This window comes from Rhyacophila brunnea, unplaced genomic scaffold (genome assembly GCF_057557595.1).
Source record: "Rhyacophila brunnea isolate RB1 unplaced genomic scaffold, BYU_Rbru_1.0 scaffold_14, whole genome shotgun sequence".
Classification (NCBI taxonomy): Eukaryota; Metazoa; Arthropoda; class Insecta; order Trichoptera; family Rhyacophilidae; genus Rhyacophila; species Rhyacophila brunnea.
The window spans coordinates 35,414,421-35,433,319 of record NW_028232796.1 but is presented as its reverse complement, the minus strand read 5'-3'; the positions used below and the strand labels follow the sequence as shown (position 1 = coordinate 35,433,319).

Sequence of the window (18,899 nt, the reverse complement as noted above, 5' to 3'; positions counted from 1 at the left end):
GTTACATTATTTTACATTTTCCTATCTCCAGAACAATTTCTAAAATGTGACAACTGACCCTTAACTTTTGTCACATAAAGATTAATTTCTTGTCGAGTCGAATGTCTGTACACCTAATATTTAGATATACATTGAAAAATATGCAACCTGAGAAATTGGTTTAATGCACAATACATGGAAACCTACTACAGTTTGATCTGACAATCCTCGATAGAAGACGGTATCCCAGGAAGAAAAAGTTAAAGTTAAACACTCGATACGAAATTGAAAAAACTAGTCTGATAAAATATGACGGTAACAGTACCTACACATGAGATTATTAGTTTCAATTCATTTTTTTTTATATTACCCTTGATTTTACTTTTGATAGTACTTTTCCATTGCATTCATAAATTAATATCAAATCCAGCTTTGTTTGTTAGTTAAATAGAATTAAGCTAGAGGTTGATTGCAGGGCCGAGCCAAGGGTGGATGCCATCCGGGTTCCAACCCAAAATTGCCTCCCCCCCAAATATACACATAATTTTTTAATGGAAATACACAAGAAATTAAAAAACATAAAATCAATATTATATTCTCATCAAAATTATAATAGTACGGCAAATTTTTTTGTCGTTTTTTTCCAGTACCCATTAAACCAATTCATTATAATATGACTCTGATATCTTGATGTTAATTGTACATTTTGTCGAAAATGTTATGCTTATTATGGTAGGACACTGAACCATTCTATGAAGACTTTGGGAGAATGCTTTTCAGTATATTTTTATATATTTTTAATGCATGGTCATTAGTCATAGTTTTGAGATTTTGAAATCATACATAGAATTATCATTATATGCATATTATGTTTAAATATATCATGCGTTAATTCGTTAATTTGCTGCCCGTTGTTAAGTGTCGCCCTTCGGTAGTATACAACACACGAAAGTGCTGCATATATTTCAACATTAGATTGAGTTTACGCAATTTTAATAATGAAGTATTATGAAATGTATTTTCTGTGAATTTTGCCACCCCCCGAATCCTGTCGCTCGGGCGCTTTGCAGCCCAACACCCTGGCTTAGCACGTTCCCGGTTGATTGTAAAGTCGTTTATATTCATCAGCCGCCATTTTTTATATTTACGACTACCTTGAAACCTGATTTTTGATTACCTTTATTGTTGGCAGACTAAATATGTTTGACAAATTTATGCGATTATCTTAAAACGGTGGAATATGGAGGTTACCAACTTTGAAACTAACAACCTCACATATTAACAAATACATATTATTATCAGATATGTTCAAAGTCAAAACAAAAAAAAAATGTTTTACGTATCAAAATAGTGATAATATTATAAGAAAAATATTTATGAAACTAAAATCTTCATTAGTCAACCAAGAGTGAATTTAAGAGACATATTATTTACATTAATTTCAATTATGGATGCATAATATAATAAAAGATTAGCCTAATTTTACATACCTACCTACCCTAAACACAAAGCCTTGAAAATTATGAATACATAAGCATAATAGGAATACATACAACCAAAATAAATATTATGTAACTGGTAACATTTTCGTAGTGTTTATGGTATCTTCATATTGGTACTACTGTTAATAAAAAAGGATAATTAAAAGTACCTCTAATATCTAATAAAAACAATAATTGGGATTCTGGCGAATAAATGATAGCAAATATGTATGAAACAGGATTCAAATATTTTATTCCTAAAATAGTATTTACTTCATGAAGTCCTGTGTATAAATATTATTAATTTGATAGAAACGTCTCTAAATTGAGTGCGTTGGCCTGACTTGCCATACCGTCGCTATAGGATTGGTTTGTCGAATATCCGTTTTTGGCGAAATCGACCTTTTAATGCAGAATGACTTTTTGTATCTAAATGGACCAGAACCATCCTTTTCTTTAAATTGCTTTGTAATGACTACATCATTCATATGCTGTAAAAACAACAATTTAAATACCTCCGTGTATTTAAATATAGGATAATGATATTTGTTTTTCATCTCCTGAACATTTTCCATTTGGTTTATTCCACAAACCAATCCTACAGCGACGATACTTCAATCACTAAAAAAATCAATAAACATAAAGAAATATCAATATTTTTTCATGAAATAGTAATAATGAATCATTTGAAAACAAGACCTCATTTATAGAATGTTGAAAACTGTTATGTAGAATTTACAATCGTATATTTAACTTTGAAGCCGATTTACTTAACGTGGTGCACTTGTACTCATTCAATCCTCAGCTCATAAATTATTGTTTAATTAGATGTCCTACAAACAAATTATTATTCAATATGGGACACCATAAAAACCTTTCAAGATGGAAATAAACATTTAAGTAAATGCTAAAACTTAACAACTCCATTACATCCAAATGTTGATAACACAAATTAGCTAATAAAATAAATATGATAATACTAATCAATCCCAGTTTACTGGGAAGTGTAATGGGTATGAAAGACATCTAGTGACGAAAAAACGAGAGATGAATACGAATAGAATGTATTGACAATTAAAAAAAAAAAAAACTGAAAATAATCTACACTATACTACGGCCATAAAATGAGCCAGATATCAACTATTAACTTATTAAAAAAACATGTAATTATTACCTACCAAGGATATATTCTTGCCTATACAGAATGTTGTTAACAATTACGATAAATATGTCTTATTCAAATATGTATGAAATTGAAGTGAAGGGTAAGACAGGCGAGGATAGTTCTACGTTGAGCGCGGTGGCCATGCAGTCGCTGGCCGTCTCGAACTCCCCTAGACTCTGCAGCACCAGGCCAAGGCTGTACCACGTGATGTGATTATTCGGTTCGATCTTCGCCGCGTCTCGCAGAATCTTCTCCGCCAGACGCTGAGATCCCAAGTGATGGTGGCACAAACCTGCAAGTGAAATACAATTAAAACAGGATACTTCTTAACAACCAAATAATATTTATTAACTCTTATTAACATTATTGAAGATCCCCTTATTATGAGTCACCGCTTTGATAATTCTCTGGTAGATGGCATTTGTTATACAAGTCATATTGCCGATTACATAATATTAAGGCTATATACCTCAGTTGAGGCATGGTCTAAAAAGATCGTGGCTAGGCGATGCGCGGATTGCGGGTCGCGGGTGCAAATGACCCATGCCGAATGAAATATTACTTGTCATATAAATCCAACATGCGTCCATTTAATGTTCTGTTTATTGTTCTATTAGTAACAATAATAATATATTCATTGATAGTTTTCTTTTTAAAATAAATGGGTAACGTTTTTAGCAGTGGCGAAGGGTGACTTTTTGAAAGAGGTAGGCTGTGGGAGTAACCATGATTGTCAGATATATTTGCGGGAAATAAGAAGATAACCCAATATTACTACTGATGAATAGGTACGCTAAAACGAAGAAATTTCAAAAGCTTAATAGGTTTGTTATAATTAGTTCATAAAAATAAGCAATTAGTTTTTTCCTAAACATTTATAAACGTAACATACGCTCAAAATATATTACCTTTATATTATCATCTATTAAAATATCCGTTGTTGTATATATATTATGTTCCATAACAATTTATAATTTAACCCGTAAAACTAGACATTAATACTTCTATATTTAAAACACAGACTTCGGTAGGTACAATATCAGATATCTAAATTATCTAATGAGTGAACTAATAAATAAATAAATAAAAATCACGAGATAAATTATTTTATGTTTTTAACAACAATCAATACATATTTATGTGATTGAAACCCATAGAAATAATTTTTTAAATTATCTTCTTATTAATTATTTTGAATAAATGAACTTTCGCGACGTAAGCGCTAACGAAACAGCTTGTACATTTGTATGCGGGATGCCAGACATTTTGAAATAATGAGAAAAAAACTTCATATTGAAAAACCCGTTGATTCACGCGAAAATAATCCTATACAATATGTGAAGCGAAACGTGGTGTGTTCTATTTTTTTTTAAATGAGATGCCATAGATGGTGCTTATTGAAATATGGGAAAAGATCGTAAAATTATGACAATTATATGATAGATGTCTTTGGGCATATTGAATATATTATTATTTGTGATTATATAAATACGTCAACATGAAAATAAAAATTATTTTTCTTAAGAAGGTAGGCTTTAAATAATCGCCTAGTATGGAGTCTTCGCCACTGGTTTTCATCTTTACACGATTTAAGAATTAATACCCCCATCGCCATCACGAAACAAATTGACATATTCACACCTCGACGTTCGCTCTCCGAATGCCAGCGAGTCCAAAATTTCATCGCACCTATAGTTGAAAATTATTTGCCGTTTCACAGATGTATCGTCTTAATAAAGTAATTTCATACACAAGATACGCTGGATGGGTAACGACTTAAAAATTATATTAGGTATAGACAGGTCTTTTTTTGTCATGTAATGCGCTGGAACGGCGCATTCTGGCACGTTTTTCATGGTATTTATAAAGCTATAAAAGCAATTAGACGAAACAATGTTCGCGCTTACATAATTACAATCCATATTCACATAATTAATCAAAATGATAAATGGTGTTGTTATGAACCGGATGTAATGTGGATGGGTTCGAAATTGGCGCTCTCGTGTGGCAACAAGTGAGAAAAAGGACTCGTCCAAATTCCCATTGGTCACTTGTAGTTAACGACTTATAACAGCAACGCATGCAAAAGTTTTGAAGAAAGAAAACAGAATTTTGGACCCTATTATAAATGTGCTGCAGCTGCTTTATGCAATCTGCGTTTTCGTGAAGTGATACTCATAAAAAAGTTTAAAAACTGATCCTCCTATTGATTTGAAAATATTTTATTCCACATTGAAAGAGTCAATCGAAAAAAAGATGCTAGTTAGCAAATATGTTCAGTTTGGACTTTGGACTCACGTACTTGGTGAAAAATATTGGCCCTGAAGATATCGATAATCGGTCGACATTTGAAGAGATGAAAATTAGAAACATGTCGATCTTTTGCCAGAAGAGAATTGGACAAAACTTTGGAAATCACAGTTTAAAACTTTTATTCAAATATAACATGTTTTTATAATTTTATTTAATACACCCTACCTCCACTCTCCGCCACTGAAGCCTGAATATGCTGAAAAACCAAACCTTCTGATGGACAGTCACGTTTAGAGATGTTCAAAGATTTATGTATAAACCAATAAAAATTACTCACCTAATTGAACCAAGCTGTTAACGTGTCCGGGATTGATTGAAACTGCGTTTTGAAAACACTGTCGGGCCTCCGCCCACTCCTGCTTATGAGAATGGACCATTCCTCTCTGTAAATTGATTTAATAAGTATCAAAATATTAATTTTCATGTTCCCACTATCACTCGTAACTCTACGGTCTTCATGCTACCCCGTCGCAGGACGGATGTGATGTTTCATGATCGCTTGATGCGATTAACTTATTTGATGGCACCATAAAGGTTGATTTATTTTTTATTAACTATATCATGTTTGTGGACGTGTTAAATAGGTTAAATTTATAATCGTATTTATCATTTTACTTTAATATCTACATAAGCACATACTTTCTTTTCTACTTTTTTGTTATATTGGTTGTTATTTGTAATTAAGTCATTTTTATAATTTGTATTTATTATTGCGCATTGGCCAATCGCTGTAATGCCATAATACTCTTCTCTTATCTAAATAAATGAATAAATAAATACAATTTGATGATGTCTCTAGGTAAAGTTGTTATCGAAAAATAGCTAGAAAAGTTTATTAATCGGTAAATATATATTCAAAAGTAATGAGAAAAATAAAATAAAAAATTAAGATGTATCGTGGAGTTCTATATACCAAAAATACGTGTCAAATTCGGTACATTTCTATCGGGTGGTAAGAATGAATGACATAAGATTTATTATCAAAATTACGATAAAAATGTACGTAAATCTATTACCTAGAGAAACGCTAAACGTTAATTGGAATTTATTATATCCTTATATCTTTTTTTTCAAATTTAAAAAACATCGATTTAGAGGTTAGAAAGCATGCAATTAAAATCGAAACATCTCGGTTCAGACGTAATTTATCGCAAAAAACGCTTAGCGTTTCTATTAAAAATATTATTTATTAATTTTTAGGCTAGTTATTTAAATTTAATCTTGTATTTTTGTATATTAACGAATCGATTGTAAATAAAATGAATATTTGACAAGACTTTATCGACATGTGCTGCTAACGCGGAAATAAATCGAACCATTTTTGAAACAGTACTTGCATAGATTAAAAAATACATACACACACACATACATTGAAAATAAAGGTTCGCCAGGTACGAAGACAAAAACTGTGTTCATTCTGCTGTCAATAATTTTTGTTTGCGATATTGGAGCATATGTCAATGGACTACATATATCAACCTCCACTTTCTGAAATAGTGTTGTGTAATTATTTCAGATATTTATTACTGTTTTGACGTACCTACCTTTTATAAAGCGATTTTAAAATAAATATAGTTTCATAATAATATAAAGAAAGCATACGAGCGAAAATGCCTAAGATACTTCTGACACACATCAAATTTAATCTTTGTCTAGTAACTGTACAATTTATCCATATTTATGTTAAGTGTTTAAAATGTTATAAGTAAAAAAAAAATCGTCTATTCACGTGGTAGTCGCGAAAATTATGAACAATATACAATGTTAAAAATAATAAGAATTGTTAAAATTTCTAGTCACAATATTATTCAAAGACAAATTAACCCGATCAAAACAGCCTCGACAAACTTCCACTTCACTAACTTTTGTTCTATATGTTTATCCTGGATACAGCGGCAAACACATTTTGAAAATAGCTGATATACTGGATTATTTGTTAGTTTGGGTTAGTTTAGGTTAGATTAAGTTAGATTAGGTTAGGTTAGGTAATCCTAACAAATAATCTAGTATATCGGTTATTTTCAAAATGTGTTTGCCGCTGTATCCAGGATAACCGACTTGTACCCTAACTTTAATTACATACATACTAGTGTACTATATTTGGGCCATCGAACGTTCATTCCTGTCTACGGCCTTAAAATTATTATCTACGTGCCTATTATAACTGGCTGTCATCAAAAAGTGGAGGTTGATAATTTAGTATGCTAAGAATAGTAAAGAATATACGCTAGCTAGGGTAAATAATTCAGTGAATGAACACATAAGAGATGAATTTGAATTCAAATAAATTAAATTAAAACAACGATTAAATTAACTAAGAAAATTATAACAATAGGTAGGTACAATAAATTGTGTATAACCGTAGTATTACTAATTTTATGCCGTGATGCTTTGATAGTTGGACTTTTCATAATATTTGGATCACTATTTAGTTGCTCATTTATCTGCCACATCATAAAGCCGTAAATATTGTTTTTTTTACGAAGCAATCATAAATACAAAAAATTAAGATCTACTTTTCAATCATAGTAGATACCTAGGAATATGGTATAGGTGTTGATAATTTTTAATTATTTATTCGAGATCTTCAGGGAATTACAAAAGTCCACACCTAGAAACCACTGGGCCAAAAAGGTTTCTTTTTATATCTCCAAATCCATTTCACTTACATAACATAGGTAAAATAAATATAACTATCTTTTATTTTATCTTGCATTTTCGTTAAAATCGACATTATAATTTTTCAACGAAATAACGTTCTGTCTTTATCTTAGAATATTATGTAATCAGTGGTGCACTTACCTCAAATTCTAAATTTTTTTCTTATGTTTTACAATTTTTTTTAAATTTGTCACTTATTTTGTCCTTGGGTTTGCTTATCAAGATTTGTTCCCATGTTTATTTACGTTTTTTCTTACTTCCAACTTCTTTTTTATTCAATTCGTTGCGTGTCTTACTTTATTTTTATCTCGGATATAGTTAGTTAGTTAATACAAACCTTCTACTCTCTGGAGGCCCATATGATCCCATTAGGATCGGACATGGTTGAAACGAAACGAATTGGGATGTCTATATATCGACTATGTCATAATTATTATAACAACTATAGTCGAACTCGGTTATTACAATCTCGGACATAGCGAGATCTCGGATGTAATGAGAAAACAATCGTTGACATTTGGTATATGATTTTCTCCTTACATTTTTTTCACTGTTATAACGAGAAACTTATCGGATATACCGAGCTAAAATACTGTTAATGTGTTGATCGTTTAAAAACATTTCGACCCTAAGCAATAAAATCCGATCGGACAAGATGCCGCCGGGGACGGATTATGTTTATGACACTAGTTAAATGTCTAATTGTTGTTTTCGCCGACAATAAAAATACCTATTCTCTGATATAACAAGTACCGCTTATAACGAGCAAATTCAGCCGGTCCAACCTTCCTCGTAATAACCAAGTACGACTGTATATTCCTTATTTTGTTTAATGATATTTCGAATGGCATTTGTTTTGCTATTCATTTAATATCCTTTTTTTATTCCACCTCTAGAAATTCGATGTAATTGTCAATTGTTCAAGATTAAACTCAATCTTATAAACATTTGAACTTAAATGTTCATTCACTACTATAAATAAACTTTACTGTAGAAAAATATTTATATTAGTATTGACAACGTAAAAAAATCTGGTTCATTGACTGGAGAGGTTACCCTTTATTGCCAGTGTAAAAAAAACTACGGTAAACAAAATGAAAAAACCATAAACACTTTAAATCAAATCAAATAGACATGTGAGAATTGTAAATATTTTATGGGGTTAATATTAATTGTAAATATTTTTACATAGGTAAGTAAATATATAATAAATTTAAATGCATTTTTATCAAGCTTATGATTTTTAATATGTGGCGACACTCAACATTTTATTTTAAATTTTATTGCCATCTGGTTGCGATCGACCAAAGTTTTTAGTAATCATTTTTAGAAATTCATGGTAAGACGCCTTTAGATGGCGTTGAAGTCACATTTCATCGTAAATTGAGCCAAAGGCTTCACCTTAAGGACATTATCATAACTGCAAATGGTCTTCAAGGATAAGACAGCAACCGTACACTTCGAGAGCGGATACTTTCTGTCACTAAAAGGTACAGGAGATGACTATGCAGTCTCTCGTCATTTCTATGGTGAAGACCCTGGTTCGACTTGACCTCAGATGACTCAAGTGAGTCTCAACTTGATCTACCTCTTTTTCAAGCCAACCTCACTCTGGTGACCTTAAAATAGCATCGATAAGATATATTTGATGGAGCTACAGGATACTGGTGTGACCTGGTGAGGCATGGAAAGACTGGCAACGATTATTGAAGATGCCACATGGTATCCAAATCTATCTATCCAATCCAATAAAATAATCTATCCAATCTGACTAAGTAGCAAACATGGATGAAGAAGAAAGAAAAAGAAATATGGATACTACATTATAATATACATTGTCCCCAAGAATGCATACTATTAATTGATACGTATTATTTATTAAGAAAATCTAGTTATATAGGAGTTTAACCATGAGACCTCAATTGAAGTTCGGCGAAAAAGTTTTTCATACACAATTTCGTGAAAATGTCTGAAAATTTTCAGGTATGGTAGGGTTGTCACAACACTGCACTTACAAGAATTAGTTGATTTTTTTTTTTTTTTAATATAAGTATTTTGAAAAATAAATTTTATAGTATTTTTGTAAAATGTCACCATAAATACTTATAGCACTAAGAAGTATACTAAACACATTAAAATCACTAAAAACTTTCTTGTGTATGGAAAATTTCGAAGCACGGTTCAAAACACAGAGCAATGTCGCACTGCTTGCACAAATACCTAGTTTCTTTCCGTCTTTTCTGATTTTTTGTATTGGCACATACATAACATCTTCTTGCCGCATTAATTTTATTGTTAGTAGGTGGTATTTTACCCAAAAAATGTCTTTCTGTTAGCCTAGAGGGTAAGGGTGCTTTTCGCTTCAAAAGAGTTTTTGGTTCTAACTTATGTTTTTCGATCAGTTGTCCGATGACTTTCGATTGAAATTCACCCAGCGGTTGTTTTTTTCCAGTTTTTTGTTGGAACAATACATGGGCATTCAGCAGAGATAAATCTATCAAATGGAAAAAAAGTTTTTTGTACCATTTGACAGTTTTTCTTGTCGAATTTACAGAAGAAATTATCATATCACTACGATCCACAGCACCCATGTTTTTATTGTAATCAACAATGCATTCCGGCTTGGAAATCGGAATTTTAGTCTTATAGTCTACTTTTCCAGTAGGTTTGAAAGTATTGTTGTGAATTGTGGACAATATTGTAACATCCTTTTTATCCTTCCACGCCAAAGCCATAATTTCGTCAGTATGGAATGTATCGGTTTCCCCTTTTTTCAATTCCTTAGTAAATTTGGGCATCCCAATTCTGTTTCTCCTTACGGTTCCACAGGCATTCGTCCGGTGATCATAAAGATACTTGAATAACGTTGGGCTGCTGTACCAGTTGTCAATGTACAATGTATGCCCTAGTTCCAAGTATGGTCCAAGCATCGTTACCACCACGTTGCCCGATATACCGATGTAATTATTTTTCTCAATTTCAGTTTGTTTTCCGGTATAAATGATTACATCTAAGACAAAACCAGTTTTGCAATCAGCCATTACAAAAATTTTTATTCCGAAACGACTAGCCTTCGTCCTGATGAATTGGCGGAATAAAAGTCTGCCTTTGAAAAGGAGAAGACTCTAATCAATACATATGTTCTGATATGGACACATCTACTGCTTGAAAGAAATTTTCAGTTCCTTCAGGACCTGTCTAATTTTATATAGTCGATCTCCGGGAACCTGCGTTTCATTGTCACAAAAATGCAACATTCGATGCATCAGTTCGAAACGATTCCTGGACATGGTTTCGGAATAACATGGTGAAAATAACAATCTGTGGATAGACCAGTGTTCAGATATTTTATTCCGTGAATTCCTTGACATTAGCATACACAGCCCCAAAAATGTGTACATATCGTCAATTGTGCAGTCTACCCATCGCCGTAGACGATCACTCAAAACTGTGATATTTTTTGTGGCAAATACAAATTGTCTGTTGGTCTCTCGGACTAACATTTCAACAAAAGAAATATCGATGAAACATTTTAAATAGTCCATTTCGAGTGCATCCGAAGTCAAATTATCAGCTTTGCATCCCGAAACGTTAGCATCGAAGGAAAATGCGCGTGGCTCAAACATATTCGATTTCCACTCAAATGTCGGTCTTTCAGTGGATTCCGGTGTGATAATTTCACTTTCATCGACTTCCAAAGTTTCCTCAAGTTCGACATCCGAATCATCACTTCCATCGTCTTCAGATTCAACTGTTTCGATAAGGTTATCGATTTCACCAACTTCGTCGATCTCATCCATTTTGAATAATAAAATTTATAAAACTAAACTCGTAAATAAAACACTTTGTATACGCAAATCGAATCCGAAATACAAATAAAAAATAGTCACAACACTTAGTTCTTTGTCAATTTCTATCTAAAAACATCGAAAATATTTCTTTTCATTCAAGTTTAGTAGGTAAAATCTAAAACAAAACTCGTAAATATAACACTTTTTTATACGCAAATTGTATATGAAATATAAATAAAAACACTTGGTCACTCAATAGAAATTAAATTTTAATGTAAAAACATTGAAAACATTCCAATTATAACGCAAATCTGAATAAGAAAGCATTCCGAATTAGCATCCCGACTAAATGATATTCCGGCGACAACTGACTCATCACTATCGAATCATACCAACTGCCTATTGTACAAGATATCCCAGTGTGCAGGGGAATTTTGAGCTAACCCTGATTTGGCCTCTCGGGAAATTCCCTTATTCTCGCGATGTATGCGCCGTACAAATGTTTTTTGCTTGCAAGGTCTGATCAGAAATGTAGTTACACGTTTTAAAATTAAATAAATAAATATTTGACTCATACAAGCGCGTAGAACGGCTCGGCGTATATCGTACGGTACGGGCGCCTGAATCACCGCCGTGCATGACGTAAACGTTACGTTACGGGCAGCTATCAGGTTAAACACATTCCGTATTAGGAATTTTTAAGACAGTTGTATCGCTAACAAGCTAATTATTTTCTTCTTCTATTGGCAGCCCTAAAAACAAAATGGCGGCTCACATTCATGTCGTTTGAAGTCTGATGCTTTATTTACATTTTTCAATGTTTTAGATGATTATTCATTTTAAAAATAGTCAATGTATTGGTTTTGGCTGCCTACATAAAATTGACAAGACACAACCTTTCCACAAGGTGTTTTTATGCCTGAGGGTGGCCCTTCAAATTGACAAACAAATGTGATAATAGAAGTGTGAAGTTCTCTTCAAATGAAACTGAAATACAAAGTCACTTGTGGCTAACTTAACCAATATACCGGCAGAGCTATTCTTAACTGTTAACTGGTAACACTTTTACATTATTTTGGCTTTTTTTTTTTAAATTGGTATGCCTATCGTGTGAAATACGTCTCTTATTTGCACAGCTTGGTCAAATTCGGGTATGCTCGTGCAGGCGTATTTATGGCCTTTCCACCTGAACCCCGAAATTTTGAAACCTCCAACAAGAATTGAACATATAAACATAACCTACAATTTTATTAGTCATTTCATTGCAGTATGTATTAAAAAGTTACCACTCGATATTTGACAGCTCGCGGGGATCTATAAATTAAGGCGGCAAACTTTACCCCATGATGACGATTATTTTTCAAAATAGTCGCATCTCGCATCGCAATTTTTAATTGAATTTGATATACTCGATATAGAGAGGGGGTGTTAAAAAATAGCACTTTTGACAGTTAACTTCTTATGATAGTTAACTGCCTGAATACATAAAGTGATATGTTAAGAATAGCCTCGGAGAAGTTCTTTTTTTTTGCTTCAATTTCATATATTTAGGCTGCATCTATAGAAAAAAGTTTTTTTAACATCGTTGGTATAAACAAAAACCTTGTTCATTTCAACACAGATAATCAAGACCATGGCCCCTATAAGGGTGGGATTGACAGGGCTCTAGCCTGAGGGCCGGTATAGGGGTTCGACCAGTTAAGTAAGATAAGATGAGTCGCCTGCATTTTACTTACAAATATCAACATTTTAAAATATGTGTGATGTCGAATTAAATTTTATAATAATGTGTGTTTTCCGACTAATAAAAATTACTATTTATCTAATATAGCGAATGGTCACATGTTACTTGGCTACCATAAAAAGTGGTTGCGATCAGTGCTTTATAGTATGATGTTGAGTCTCAACAACTCAATAATCTCCATGTAAATTTATTGAAAAATAGAAAAAAATCGCAAAAAGTACACGGAACACCCTCAATTATATCCCGTATAACCATTGGATTCCGCAGGATACCATTTTGGGGAAGTCTACTATATAACATCAAACTGTCCATAACCTTGGCTATAGGTAGGGGCGCTGCCAAACATCATAGCCTGGGCGCCCGCTTCAGAATGTGGGGGCCATGATCAAGACTTTACTGTAACACTTTTCTCAAGACAAATAGTAATGCTGCCTATAAATCTTCTAATAAGACAGCATGATCAGCATCCTCCAGATCACTCAGCATAGCCTCAGTTAGGCAGATTCGATTCAGATCAATAAATAATATATACTTTTAATTAAATAATCAAAATGAAAAATATTATCTCTCACCGTATGCATGACGTGATGCGAAAGCGGGGAGATAGAAGCCGCCTCCGAGGCACAAGCAGCAGCCGCCTGCGCACTTCCCATAGCCAGGTACAAATCGGCCAACAGCAGCCACACCCGCAATCGCAGCAGTGCCGCTTTTCCACTCGGCCCACCCATAGTGCCCACCGGAGTGCCGGAACTTGATGCCACAGAGCTCAAAGCCCGCTCTACTCTAGAAGCTGCTAGGGAATTCGCCTGGATGGAACCTACACAACATTGTTAGGTTAGTAATCATAATCATTTAGGGTGGAAAGTATCCGTCAAAGTGATCTTGATCCTCAGCCATGAGAAAAGTCAGTTTCTGAATATACAAAAGATTTGAGAATATATTTAATGAAAATACATCATTTTAAAAAACCTCAGAAACATACCTATCCTAGATTAAAAAGTTGGTCTGAGTGGGATTCAAACTCACATCTTTCACTGTCCAGATGAATGAAGCGAGCGAGCAAGGTCAAGTTTGTACGCTTCGATAAGGTCTATTGTCCCAACAAGTCACTGGTCATTTATAATTTTTTTTTTTCCGACCATGATCGATCCTAATAAGATCATATGGGCCTCCACAGAGTGGAGGTTTGTATTAACAGATTTTGTTTTTACGAGAAATGGATGTCAGCCACTTGCTCAATCTATTAGGTCCATACATAAATTGAAAAACAATATATATGTACTTGCCAGACACAGGATTTGAACCTGGGACCCACGACCCTATAAGCCAACGCTTAAACCGTGCGCCGTCCACAAAAAACATTAAGAATATTGTCATCACATAAGGCAGCTTTGAGATATAAGAAAAAAGGATTTTGACCACCATTCCTTGTAATAAAAAGTCAATAAATACAAGCGGCCTAAAAAGTGTTCCTTTGGATAATACGAAGACTTACTTGAATCTTTTGTGGAATCCCTGTCGGTATATAGCTGAAGAACAGATCTCGTTTCCGATTTCCTATCAAAATCGTTGGCGGCATCGTTAATCAGACCGGCATCATACAGGGTCTTGCATAAAGTCAGCATGTGCTTGCCGGTCACGAGAGCAGCCTGAAATAAATATTACATTTCATTACCGAGAGGTAACTCGTTTAATTCCCATGAGGGCTCCAAGATATTAGAAAATTTTCCATACAAAATGAATTCAATATGAAATTTATTCTTTAAAAAATTCTCAACAGATGGTACACTCAAAATATGAATTCACAATAAAATAAATAGATTAATAATTATTATGTTTCGCTTTGTTTTTCATAGATGACAGTAATTTTATAAATACCATTCAAAGGTTTTACTCACATAAGTTTCATTGATACATAATTTTGCTAAATTTTTTTTATTAAAAGTGTAAACCAGCGATTTTTAAACTGGGAGACGCGTAGAGTTGAACAGAAATGTAACCATTGGTTTAGAGTTTGCAAGTGCATAGTTATTAAAACTTCATCGAAATGAAAATATCAGAGTGAAACCCTAGTCCGATTTTGGTTGAATCGAAACGAAGAATATAATAATTTACCAAGCAAAGCAATGCAAGTACTGCTGTCATTCGTAACATCATATTTATGCGAAATGGGATTTTCTGCATTAACTGCAATGGAATCCAAATATCGAGCCCGTTTCAGTAGGTATGTAGTGGTAAATGAGCTACGAGTAGCACTCTCCGTAACTCCCGTCAACGATATCTAGATTTGATAAACTTAGTGTAAATAAACAAGCACATCCATCGCATTAAAAACAAATTAATTCAATAAGTACGAGATAAAAAGAACTTTTTATGTACAACGTTTTTAAATTTTCTGTTGAATTATTATGCTCAATATGCTCAAACTGTTACTTGATAAGAAGTAAATAGAAAACAAACAAACAAAAATGTAGAATACTGAAATGTCATTTTCACATTTCATATAGTAACGCACGTATATATTAATAATTTAGTTGTTAGGACCACCCCCTTAGCAACCAATAATAGTCTTTTACTTTTTACCGATTTTTCTGAAATAAATTTCCATACAAAACAGAATTAACTGAAAATGAATTCAATTCTGCTTAAAGATGGCTAAAAGTATTAAAAGAATGCATTGGCATCGTGTTCTGATATATTATAAAAGTTTCAAATGTCTAGCTAGTCAGGAAGTTAGTTAAAAATCGATTGCAAGATTTGTACTGGACAAGCAACCACCAGACAAACAAGAATACGAGCTATTAAAAAAGTTGTAAAAATGAAAATATAATGTTAAACCTTGTGAACATCTTTTGTATTAATACAGTTTTACCGTTTAAAAACGTGTCTGTATTATTTTATGAAATAAAGGGAGGGAGGCGCCAAGATTAGATTTTTTAAAAGGGGGGCATAGTGACACAAAGTTCAGAAACCACTGGTGAAAGCTGTCAATTCTTGGTGGAAAGACAATGTGTAAATTAAAATAAAACACAATATGTAGTACATATTCCAGTTAGTTTAATAATAATCAGGATCTGTTTTATCCGGGGTTTCCGTGTGGTAAATGCAGGCTCATCCATCTCACCGCATCTTTCGTATTTTTTTTGAGCGCGCTATAACTTTTTTTTACACACAAATAGCACTGTGATACAAAAAAGTTTGAAATCTACCAAACAAACACCTTTGCATAATTTGGCAAAAAAATAAAAAAAAATTAAACATATTTTTTTTTTGATTTATTTGTCGTGTATAGACAAAATGCAGCTTACCTCTCCTCCCTCGCAGCGTAGTTGCAGCAAAGCCCTAACCCTGAGGAGGTCCATGCTGTCGGGGTGGTCGTGCAGGGCTGCGGCGGCTGTGGCGAGTGCCTCTCGAGACCGCCCACCCGCCGACAAGGTTAGACACAACAACTGGACGGCGGCCGAACAGTCAGAGCGGCGGCCGAGGCAACTGCGTACATGCAACTAGACAAAACATAATATATGAGTTTGTAGAGAGTGAGTGGAGGTTTGTATTGACAGATTTTGTTTTTTACGAGAAATGGATGTCAGCCACTTGCTCAACCTATTAAGTCCATACCCTGAATATGCAATGCAAAATGACAAAACAATTTTTATGTTTAAATAGTTTACCATCGCTTCCGAGATGTCCCCCATGAGTGCATTCTGCAAGGCAAGGTAGTATAAAGCAAGATGATCATTTGGGTCACAGTCGACGGCTTTATGAAGACTTTCCAAGCATTTTGTGTTAGCGACTGTCTTCTCCGCGCGAATTGTAGTAGCCCTAGAAATATAACATTCGATCAACCAATCGTCACTTTGATTCAAAAACTGGTGTAAGTATTTGTTTACTGTCCGACAAGATCTAGGCGATAACCGGAAGTCGGAGGGGCTTGTTAGTTCACAGTTCTAACGTGGACAACTCGTCGATAACCGGAAGTCGTTGCAGTGAAAGTGAGGTTAAAAGTAGGAGGGGCTTGTTCACAGTTTTAACATATTGACAAGAAGATCTTGTTCGACAGTATATTTCAATAAGGTGATATTAAACATACATAATTCAAAAATACCTCGGAAACATACATGCTAGAAAATATCATTGAAAAATAAATAAAAAATACGACGCCGTGCGGGACCCAAACTCGCATTCATTGAATTCCGGCTAATATCCTTACCAATTAAGCCACATGCGTCCTATTTAATTACGATGAAATTTATTTGTACTATAATTAGGTTGGTAAAGTTTGCTGTGTCGTATGGAAGACGGAATAATTCCGATCCCTCCTTAGATTCATCACTTTTAACTCTTGACTCCTCTATTTCGGCAGAGTTTCAGTATACGGGTTAACAGAGGACACTTCATGTCATTAAAAATAAATGATAGCAGAGCAAGTCAAGATTCTTTTTTATTTTTTTAACACTTTCTTTTAGTACCAAGGTGCATGATTGCTACATCAGTCTCATGAAGCTTCGTCTCGGGACAAGGAATGTGGCACTAAAATCTTTTCATTCAGACGTGTTCATAGCGCCATGGAAGGCAGCCGTGGACAAATCGCAGCTGTATATTGACGAGTGGAGATGGGGGGTTATTAAAATCATTGGTCGGAATTTGTTGCAGGTTTGAGTCCCGCCCGGCATCTTATTTTTTTTTTGTTCAATGAAGAATGTTCCGAAATCTTGAATCATGAATAATTTGTTCACTGAATAAGAAAAAGAGTTTATTAAGGTGACATTAGTTTATAAAACTCACTTTATCACTAAAATTTACCCTAGGTCATATAAAATAGGTAGGTACTGCAATCATTATCAATACTCCATGGTTAGGTTAAAAAAAATTGTGAGAAATGGACAGCTGTTAAAATTTCCACATTACAACTGACTAGAGGGGTAAGAATTTTTAATGGCAAATTCATGAGGACCACTGTATTGTTCCGAGTAGCAGACAAAGTGGCCGACCTCCGATAGGAGAATGTACAAGACAGTAGCGTGGGGTGAAGGTAGGCTGTTAAGATTCGACATACATAGTGCACACTAAACTTTGTTAGTCAAATATATTTGTCTATCCAAATCCAAGGATCCAAGCTTTGTGAAGTCAGTAGGTACCTACCAGCGCCGGCGGCTCAGCACTTCACTACAATAAACCACTTCTTATGTAGTTTATGAATGCCATGCTTGTTTCGGGGATTTTTACGTTGGTTTTCAGATTTTTTATGTTCTATGCTTAAATAGAACGTTGGGCGAAAAATGTTATATAACGATATAACGAGTAATGCTTATAATGAGCAAATTCAGTCGGTCCCATCTTCCTCGTAATAACCAAGTTCGACTGTATATAAAACAATAAGTAAATCCAATGCCAACAGTTTTTTATCACTTCCTGAACAATTTGATATTTGAAGGTTACGCGAATTGGCCTGTACAGTGATGACATGATAAAAATACTACAATAATTAATGTGATTATATTCTACTTACCTAGATGTCATTAGATGTCCAATACCAACATAAAGGTGGCATCTTGCTAACATGTACGTTGGAGATTCGTGTTCCCTAGCCAAGGCCATTTCACTGTACATCAAACCTTCGGCAACCTTTTCAGGAAAAAAATGATCAAGTACATAAATTATGTAATAAAAACAAATATAGGATATACAACAGTAAAGTTGTGATTATATTGATATGCACATCGCATAATGTCACACTGTCAACACGGCGACAAATTTAGTCTATG

General features: G+C 33.8%; 1 protein-coding gene across 1 annotated transcript in view; it reads right to left on the bottom strand.

Moving 5' to 3' along the window:
* Positions 1 to 343: 343 nt before the first annotated feature.
* Ttc7 (tetratricopeptide repeat domain 7) overlaps positions 344 to 18,899 on the bottom strand; it is a 42,322-nt gene continuing 23,766 nt past the window's right edge. Inside the window, exons 8-14 of the mRNA XM_085942238.1 lie at positions 18,644 to 18,759; positions 16,806 to 16,956; positions 16,443 to 16,637; positions 14,630 to 14,783; positions 13,707 to 13,951; positions 5,216 to 5,321; positions 344 to 2,917 (exon numbers count right to left, since the gene is read on the bottom strand). Coding sequence (XP_085798364.1) covers positions 2,694 to 2,917; positions 5,216 to 5,321; positions 13,707 to 13,951; positions 14,630 to 14,783; positions 16,443 to 16,637; positions 16,806 to 16,956; positions 18,644 to 18,759 — 1,191 coding nt within the window. The 3' untranslated portion in view covers positions 344 to 2,693. The remainder of the gene's footprint in view (positions 2,918 to 5,215; positions 5,322 to 13,706; positions 13,952 to 14,629; positions 14,784 to 16,442; positions 16,638 to 16,805; positions 16,957 to 18,643; positions 18,760 to 18,899) is intronic.